Genomic DNA, 10081 nt, shown 5'->3' on the forward strand with positions numbered 1-10081 from the left:
ACTATTTTGCTATGTACTAATGTGCAAGATTGCAATGAATTGTTTCAGTTTCAGTTACAATATGTTTGTCGGATTGGTTGTTTTTCAAGGGGTTAACAGCTTCTGTTATAAGATAAGAACTATTTTAAACAGAAGATTGTGATAACATAACAAGTTTTACAAAATAGATAAGTTTTAGAACATCACTAAGTTATACAAAAGATAAGACTTTTGAAACATCTTAGCCGCTTCATACTAGGACAACACACCAAAAACCAAATATGATACCAAAAGAAACCGATCCTTAATAATAACCTGAGACCTGAAAAAGAGCCAAAATTGCTGTTAGAAGATTATCAAAAGACCAATGCTGTTAGAAGATTATCACAAGACCAATGAAACATAAATAGGAGAGCAAACCTGAATTTAGGCTGGTGGTTGACTTGGTCCCTGAGCTTGTGATGACTGACTTGGTCCCGGAGCTTCGCTTTGTGATGGCTGACTTGGTCCCTGACCTTCACCTTGCGATGGCTGTGTCTTCTTCCTTGGATAAATCTTCCTCGGCTTGTTAGGAACTCCATCATTCTTGCAGTATAAAGAGTTATGGCCAGGAAAACCACATCGATAACAATGAATAGTCTTCAAATGTTTAGAAACTTTCTTCCCTTTGGTAGGAGACTCATAAATCGACTTCTTCCTCTTCTCTGGATTCTTCTTTCGACCTTTCTCAGCAGGTCTTGCTGGCGGTTGAATCTGAGAACCAGGAGCTTCCTTCCAAAACTTCATTCCTTCGACTGGAGTGATTGAATCACTATACTGCTGCTTCCACAAAGTCGTTAAGTAACAATCCGCCACAAAATTCTCAGCATTAAGTTTCTTGTCTTGAATCACCTTCAAAGCATGACGACACGGAATCCCGGTGAGGTCCCATCTTCTGCAGGTACATGTTCTCCTGTCCATATTGACAGTGTGAGAAATGCCATTTTCTTCGACTTCTGAAACACCATTAGGACCAGGGGTCCTTTTCTTGCACCATTTGCGATTTTTTGTCTCTTCAGCGATGGTTTTAGCAACCTTTAAACTGTATTTAGCCTTATACTTCACCAATTTCTTCTTCCTCACCTCGATTCTAACCATAGCTTGTCTTCTCATGGTTGCAAGCATTCCCACTAAAGGCAGAGAACGTGCTTTCTTCAAACCGCTGTTGTAAGACTCTGAGAAATTGTTGAGGCCATCTTCGCAACTAGGAGTGGTGCTGAAGAATGCACGAGTACAAGTTGTAGGATCTCTCACCATCAAGTCATCATAGATCTGAGAATCAAAGGCTTTAAGCTCCTTCAGTGCCGCTTTATAATCACCCTCGTTGAAGCTATTTGCCACTGCCCAAAACAAATTTTTAAACCTAGGCTTGTTGGGGTGTAGCTTCTTGATGTTCCCGTATATGTGTCTAGCGCACGTCCGGTGTTCTATGTGAGGAAGTTCTTCTTCCACAGCCTTTATAAGTCCCTGTCAATAAGAACAAGTCGAATGAGAAAATCTGATTGAAAGTGTATTAAAAATATGAACAAGCTTACCTTCTGTTTGTCGGAGATAAGTGTGAACCCTTCACCATTTTTGAGGTCTAAATCAGACTTTACTCTTTGAATGAACCACTTCCAATTGTCAGTGTCCTCAACTTGAACAATTCCCCACGCAACAGGGTATATTTGATTGTTGTTGAGCACACAAGAAGCACTGTAAGGGTGAGAGAAACAAGATGTAAAGGCATAAGCCTTGGGTAGTTTCTAAGGGGTTTTTACAGAGTGGTTTCCTTAGCCATTCTTAGGAGAATCACTTGTAACCTCTTGTAATCCCATCATCTCTAATGGTTGTTACAAGATCAACCGTAGACTCCGGGTTCGATCTATCAAACAAATGCAAGCAACAATTTAAAACAAAACTCAAATGGTTGTTACAAAGAAGATCAACCGTAGACGTTTTTAAAAAATAAACTTACTCTAGGATTTGCTCTTTGTAGTCTTTAATCCTTGCAAATTGCTCATCAAACTATGCGCTTATCATATCCAATGCTCTCTTCCGCGCCTTTCTAGCGATATCATGTGTCACTGTCAAGTTGTATCTCTCTTGAATGATGTCTTGTATGGCCCTTGGCATCAATGCATTTTCGTGTCTAACCTCATTTATAAGAAGCCTACCAATGACACTGTCAGTCAATAACTTGCAATACCCGTCTTTGGTGCAAGAATGCTCTTCTTGGAACGACTTCACCATGTATGCATCCACTACTCTCTCATAAGAACAATAGATTCGCCAAGTACAAGGAACCTCACCGACGACAGCACACTTTGCCTCAGAAATGTCATTTCCCCATCTTGTGTAATTGACATTCCAACCTCCCATTAATGCATACTCTAACACAGCTTCCTTGAACTCTTTTATACTTTCAAAAACATGCATAATCTTCAACTCTCCACTTCCTCTTCGCCATCTTTCATATCCGGGTTCGGTGTCATCTTCATCATCTGAGGCAGGAGGTGTATCTCTAAGAGCTTCATTGTCCTCTTCCTCATCAACAAACCCGAGAACTATCTCTTCCACAGCCTCTTCCTGCAGATCTGATTCCGGGTTCTCTCGGGCCTCATTCCTGCCTATTCGAGAATCATCAACATTTTCATCCAAAGATTCAGTCTCTTCAGCCTCCTTGTTAACCTCCTCGTGTTCAAGGTACACTTCCACTTTCCTTACCCATTGTGTAGCAGTACACATGTTTTGAAAGTTTATACCACCATCACACAACACCTTCAACTCTGATAATCTTTCGTTAGGAAGCTTGTACCACACTCGCTGCCCATACATATCAACAATGCCTGCCGAGATTATCCCACCAAATAGAAACTGAGCTGCGGTTTCAAGATAATGAATATTTCTCCCAACATAGGTGGGACCTTCTTCCAAATTCTCAAACTTTCCGTCATAGTTTATTATAAAAGTTGTATCTCCACTGCAACAATTACACAAAACATCAGTTACAGAAAAAATCATGAAAAAAAATTTCACAGACACATTTCCTCGAACACCTTGTGTGCTCTCGGATTTTTTCTCTTTTCTAACATTACCTCATTCCAAATGTTCTCTTCTAGACGTGTTTTCAGCTCCTTAAATCGTTCCCTTAACACCTAATTTTGTAATTCTTCTCTCTCAATCACGTTTTACTCTCTTCTCTCCCAAACTCTGATTCTTTTCTTGAGTTGTCGACAGCAAACGAAGAAAGTGAGAAAGTGACTTTTGTTTCAGAAAAAACAAAACGACGCGCTTTCAAAAGCCCACAGCGACGTCGTTTTCTATTTTTTTCCGTTCTGATAATCCACGTAATAAACTCATCTAATCGACGTAACCGACGTTAAATCCACATAATACACCGTTAGAATAAAGTTAACGGAAACACGGTTTATGTATGTATTGACAGAAGAGTGTTAGTTTATGTATGAATTTTAAATAAAAATGTTGTTGATGTATGTTTTTGCACAGACCCGGAGTTCATGTATTGATCGGGACCGCGTCCCGCTGAAAAAGTGTTAGTTGATGTATGAATTTTAAATAAAAATGTTGTTGATGTATGTTTTTGCACAGACCCGGAGTTCATGTATTGATCGGGACCGCGTCCCGCTGTTGATGTATGAATTGACCGTTTTCCCTGAGTTATACTGAGTACTACTGCAGTAGTTATATCGAGTTATACTGAGTGTAGTTATACCAGATTATAATTAGTTATACTGAGTACTACCGAGTGTAGTTATACCGAGTTATACCGATTGTACTGAGTACTACTAAGTACTACTAGTACTACTACTAAGTTAGTTATACCGAGTTCGACTAAGTTCTACTGGTTATACTACATAATACTAAGTACTATTGAGTTAGTTATACCAAATTCGACTAAGTTAGTAATACCGAGTTATACTGGAACCAGATCTGAAGAAAATAAATAAAAAACACGAAACATACTTTGCAAAAGGGGCAATAAGAACAATAAAATTCCAAAATCATAAAACAAAACCCAGATCTATAGAGAACAATAAGAACCCTAATCATACAAAACCCAGAATCTTAATTTACAACCCTAAATCGAAAACATGAGGACAATAAATGAGGACAATAAAAACCCTAAAACGTGAGGCACCGCAGATCTGTTTCCATTTTTGTCCCCTTCAACGTCGCCACATCGAGGCACCACAAATCTGTTTCTTCTTCAGGTTTTCAGATCTAATCTCAGATTCCACAAAGAACACTCTTCGCTATCGGATTTGATGTTGGAGAAAAAAGAAGAAGAAACAAGAAAAAGAGAAGTTGCATAGAGGAAGAGAGAAAACGTAGGGAGAGAGAGAAAGAAAAGAAAAAAATGAGAGAGTAAATAAAAATGAATCTGGTTTTTAATATTTAGAGCTAGTAACGAAGAGTAAAAATGTAATCAGCCAGCTTTTCGAATTAAAAATAATTCATATAAAAAATAATTTTTAGGAAGGTTCTTCAGAGACTAAGAGCATGCGCAACGGTGAGATTCAATGGAGTCCTTAGCGACAAGGACATTTCAGATTAATTCTGGATATTTTTGATTTAAAAAAAAAAAAAGATGATCATTCACGGGCTGCTACGTAGTTATGGGAACCCGCAAATAGTGTAAGGATTCATTAAGAAAAAATCTTTATTTAGAAATTTTAAAGATTGAATCCTTAACTTTTAGTAGGGTCTACTGATTATTTAATTAGTTTTTCTCTAAAAGTCTCGCTTAAGGGATTCCAGTTGCTCATGCTATAACAGAGGAGATGATTCGAGACTAGAGAGGCCCAAGACTCTCCATAACTTTGCTATCTCGAATTTGAAGTGTGGGAGTCAGCGTGGTCGTCTCAAGTGCAAGAAAATCGAATCTATGAGCGGACGCGGCGATCACCGGCACCGGATCTCCGCCTCTGAAATTCTCTGGTTCCTCTGTTTCGTTCCCGTTTCGGTGAGTCTGAACACCCGAGCAGCAGCATCCAGCATCACCGGTTGAGGAACTCACCGTTAAAATTCGTCCATGTTTCTTTCTCTTGAGTTGATCAAAGGCCACGTTTTGATATAATTCGTGTACCTTTGTGTTTTACAAATGTGATACTATTACATTCTTAAGATCCGTATTCTGATATGATTCTAGCGGATGGTATCTCGGTTTTGTGTAGTGATCTTCTTGAATAATGCTAAGAGTGATGTGGTTTATTTATTCTTATATAGCACTTACTGACAATTGACTTGAATTTTTCTCCAGGTGGACCCCAAGACATTGTCACGGTATGTTTATTCTTAAATCATTTGCCACTGCTTGATTTTTTTCATGTGTTTATTGGCTACCCATTTGAGTTAATAAGTACTTTTGTGTAAATAACTTGAAAGGCTAAGAGTGACCAAAACAAAGGAACAGACTGAAAATGAGGGTTTAAACTCATTGGTTTCTCTCACTTGTCGCTCTGGTTGTTGTTCATCTTCTGGACTTTTAGTTAAATGCGTGCTTTTACTTCGATTTCAGTTGGTTCTTTCGTGGCATATGAATGCTGCTGGCACATCATCATGCGAATTTTTTGGTGGGTTACAGGCATTAGGGTGAGTAAACTCTAGTCTTGATGTTGTTTAATTTCTGCAACGTTGTGGCTGATTAGTTGGTGTAGAGTTTAACTTAGACCTGATTTTCTGATTGCACCCATTGGGAAGTTGCAGAAAACGCTGTCATTTAATTATGAGAATAAGAATCTGAGAAAGAAGCTAGTCGCAGAGGAACATGAGATACATTGTCTTTGGCCTCTTGACTGATTCTCTGAGTGTCTGGAAAATATATGATGCAACACGCATTGAGAACGGGGAAGAAGATCCTCCTAGGAGCGACAAGAAAGACATAGAAGAGCTTATCAAGAAAACAAAACTACTCAACCTCCAACCGCCTGATGTTGTATATATTGTCTTTTTGTTGTATCAATAATCCAGAATCTCTATGCAGAGCTTCTTCAATGTTAACTATGTTTGTGCAGTTTAATGTCTGAGTGTGTTAAGCTTTTAACTGAAAAAAACATATAGAAATAGTTCCTTCTTCAATTGTCAACAAACAAGTTCCACAAGCTTATGAAAATAAATATAAAACAACTGATGAAAACCAATGAATAAGGAAGAACAAAGGATTAAGTTTAGTTTTTTTTTTTTTTTTTTTTTTTTTTTTTTTTTTTTTTTTTTTTTTTTTTTTTTTTTTTTTTTTTTTTTTTTTTTTTTTTTTTTTTTTTTTTTTTTTGTAAAAATCGCTTTTAGTCATATATGGAAATGAACAAGACTTTCATATATTTGAAGAGTATTTAGTAAATATACTTTCCATATCTCGTCATGATTATTCGTAGTATTTATTCTGTCTTAAGTACCAGTTAATACAAACTCGGTGCTACGGGTAAACTTTTAGTTTAGGGTTTTATTCAAACTAAACTTAATTAAAAGGTCAGGGAACACAAGATCATCAGCAAACAAACGTCCTCGGCTGGATTTTCCCGAGGATCCTCACCATTTACCTTAGTGACGTTTAGCTGGAACTGTTTCGGATTGGGGACCACCGAAACAGTCCAGCGTATTAGGGAGATACATAAACAAATCTCTCCTCGCATTTTCTTTTTAATGGAAACCAAAAATCCGGATGAGTTTGTTCTCACGGAACTGGAGTTTCTAGATCAATATGAACACTTTCTTGTTCCCCCGGAGAGGCCAGCAAGTGGTGGTTTAGCTCTCTTCCGGAAGAAAGATTTAAACCTCAAAGTTCTGAGTGCTAATAAGAATGTAATCACTGAAGTTATTCATAAAGGCATTTTCTTCTATGGTTCGTTTATTTATGGTGAACCTGATGTAGCTAAAACGCTGCATTGTCTGGAATCAACTTCTGCCTATTTCGGCTAACAGAGATCAACCTTGGTTTCTCACCGGAGATTTTAATGAGATCATCGATAACTCTAAGAAAGATGGAGGGCCTCTCCGAGCTGAAGGATCCTTTGCAGCTTTCCGTGATCTTCTGGGTCAATGCGACCTTTTTGACTTAAAACACTCCGACTGTTCACTGTCTTGGCGAGGAGTAAGACGAACACACCTAGTCTTCTGCAGGCTAGATAGAGCCATGGTCAACAGTCTCTGGGCCAACAGCTTTCCGACAGCAAGGAGCCATTACATGGAGTTTAATGGCTCCGACCATCGTCCCCTGGTAACAATCTTCGACTCAGTGAGAAGTAAGTCAACACATATCTTCAGGTATGACCGTCGGCTCAAAGACATCCAGGAGGTGAAAGATCTGATCACATCGATCTGGACATCTTCCGAGAATCTACATTCTGAGATGCGCCTAGCTAAAGTCAGACAAGCACTAGTCAAGTGGAGCAGAGAGAAGCATCTAAACAGCAAGGAAACAATAGAGAGACTGAAAAAAGAACTGGATGACGCACTGAGTAGTCACATTGCGGATGATGAACTGATCCATCGCCTAAACAATGAACTTCTCTCAGCCTACAAAGCAGAAGAAGACTTTTGGAGACAAAGAAGCAGAATCATTTGGTTGGCTTCCGGCGACAAGAATACTCAGTTCTTTCATGCAGTTTCTTCCGGAAAGAAGGCCCGTAATCGCATCTCTGTCATCGAGGATGCGGAGGGGAACATCTTCCACGAGGAGGAGCAGATTGCGACTTAGATTGCAAGCTACTACGGGAATCTCTTCACGACCACATCACTCCCATCCTCTAGAGAAGAAACGGTATCGATCGTAAATGAAGCCATACCACCTTGTATCACAGCTGAGATGAACACCACTCTCACTTCAATACCTACTTGTACTGAGATACGAGAAGACTTATTCTCCATACACCCCGACAAGGCTCCTAGACCGGATGGCTTCTCCGATTGCTTCTTCCAATCAAACTGGACTACTATCGGCCAGGCTATCTGCAGAGAAATACAGGAGTTCTTCTCGACGGGAGAACTGAGAGAAAGCACAAAACGTACCTTCGTCAGACTTATCCCTAAGGGGTCAGGCCCGAAGCTAGTTTCCGACTACAGGCCGATTGCGTTGTGCAATGTTACGTACAAGATCATATCCAAGATACTCTCCCTACGCTTAAGACCTATACTTCAGTATATAGTTGGAGAGAACCAGTCGGCCTTCGTCAAAAACAGAGCCATCTCGGACAATGTCCTCATCACTCACGAGCTCCTACACTACATTAAGATCTCGAAGGCAAAGATTAACTGCTCCATGGCAGTTAAGACGGATATGAGCAAGGCGTATGACCGACTAGAGTGGGATTTCATCCGGATCGTACGACACGGCTAGGTTTTGACTCGGTGTGGACGGAGTGGATCATGAGCTGTATATCGTCGGTTTCATACTCTTATCTCCTAGACGACTCAGAATATAGCAATGTCAAACCATCACGAGGCATCCGACAAGGAGACCCTTTATCTCCCTACATCTTCATTCTTTGCGGTGAAGTTCTCTCAGGGCTCTGTCGAAAAGCACACTCGAGCGGACATATGACCAGACTGAGAGTGGCTAGAGGTTCACCTAGAGTCAATCACCTTCTTTTCGCCGACGACACTATGTTCTTCCTGCAGACAGACACGAGCAGCTGCGCCACACTGAGCAACATACTACGCAAGTATGAGACTACATCCGGACAAATGATAAACACGGCCAAATCCTCCATTTCCTTTTCCTCGAAAACCCCACAGGAAACACGTCAACGTGTTCACTCATACCTTGGGATCGAGAAAGAAGGTGGGGTACGCAAATATTTAGGACTCCCGGAACACTTTGGAAGGAATAAGAGGGATCTGTTCACGAGCATTGTTGAGCTCATTCGCAGAAGAGCTAACAGCTGGTCATCTAGGCGCTTAACAAAAGCAAGAAAACTAGTTATGTTAAAATCAGTGCTGTCGGCCATCCCTACATATGCTATGACATGTTTTCCGCTACCAATTAGTCTCTGTAAGCGAATACAATCCGCTCTTACAAGATTTTGGTGGGATGCTTGTGAGAGAAAGAAGAAAATGTGTTGGGTGTCGTGGGATCGCATCACAAAACCCAAAGACTTGGGACGGCTAGGCGTTAGGGATATTCAGCTTTACAACACGGCCCTATTGGCGGAACAAGCGTGGCGCATAGTTACAAAACCGGAAGGTCTACTTGCTCGGGTCCTCTTGGGCAAATATTACAAAGCCGCTCCTTTCTTAACAGTCCAACCGACAAAGGACTGTTCTCATGGATGGAGAAGCATTATGGCTGGAAGAGACCTTCTCAAGCTGAAGCTCGGAGCTGTTATTGGGAATGGAGAAACGATCAGAGTATGGAAGGACCATTGGCTTAGTACTGATACTCATATGACACCGTGCGGCCCTGTTCTGGAGAAGTTTCAGGACCTGGTGGTGGCTGATCTGCTAACCCGAGAGACAAAAGAATGGAATGTAGAAGCTATCAGGGAAGTGTTTCCACTCCTAACCGATACCATCTCTCTCCTTAAACCAAGCATCACTGGGGCCAAGGATGGTATAGCCTGGCTAGGCTCACGTTCCGGAGTCTATACCACACGTTCAGGTTACTTCACGGCTGTAGACCAAGAACAACAGATGGAAGCAACAACTCAAACACCGGACTGGAAAAAACTCATCTGGACAGGGGAGACATCACCGAAAATCAGGTTGTTCTTATGGAAGATAACCCAAGGATCTCTCGCTACCGGTGCTAACCTTCAGCAACGAGGTCTAATGCAACATACTACCTGCGTACGATGTGGGGAACTCGAAACTGAAGCACACCTATTCCTGCACTGCAACTATGCACGACAAGTCTGGACATCGTCTCTGTTTAGAGACCAGCTTGATCCTTCAGCCTTCCCGACTTTTCTTGATGCCCTCACCTTTGGGAAAACAGCGGTAGGCTTCCCTCCCTTGGGTGTTGTAGCTGACATCTTTCCTTGGGTTTGTTTGTATATTTGGATTGCGAGAACCCAGATGATCTTTGAAAAAAGATTTATCAAGCCAGAGATTACTGTATCAAAGGCCA

The 10081-nt window shown here is 40.7% G+C and overlaps 1 protein-coding gene across 1 annotated transcript; it reads right to left on the reverse strand.

Moving 5' to 3' along the window:
- Positions 1–405: 405 nt before the first annotated feature.
- On the reverse strand, positions 406–3100 carry LOC106338505. Its single transcript, XM_013777466.1, has 5 exons — positions 3096–3100; positions 2207–2980; positions 1814–1882; positions 1554–1713; positions 406–1485 (listed from the first exon to the last, which is right to left on the reverse strand). The coding sequence occupies exons 1-5, from the start codon at positions 3098–3100 to the stop codon at positions 406–408; spliced, it is 2088 nt and encodes a 695-aa protein (XP_013632920.1).
- Between the last annotated feature and the right edge of the window lie 6981 nt (positions 3101–10081).

Source organism: Brassica oleracea, chromosome C4 (assembly GCF_000695525.1).
Source record: "Brassica oleracea var. oleracea cultivar TO1000 chromosome C4, BOL, whole genome shotgun sequence".
NCBI classification, from domain to species: Eukaryota; Viridiplantae; Streptophyta; class Magnoliopsida; order Brassicales; family Brassicaceae; genus Brassica; species Brassica oleracea.

Coding starts and splice junctions, on each gene's coding strand:
- LOC106338505 (XM_013777466.1), bottom strand. Junction 1,883..2,206: donor CATTCTTGCACCAAAGACGG/GTATTGCAAGTT, acceptor TTTGTTTGATAG/ATCGAACCCGGAGTCTACGG. Junction 1,714..1,813: donor GGGATTACAAGAGGTTACAA/GTGATTCTCCTA, acceptor TCACCCTTACAG/TGCTTCTTGTGTGCTCAACA.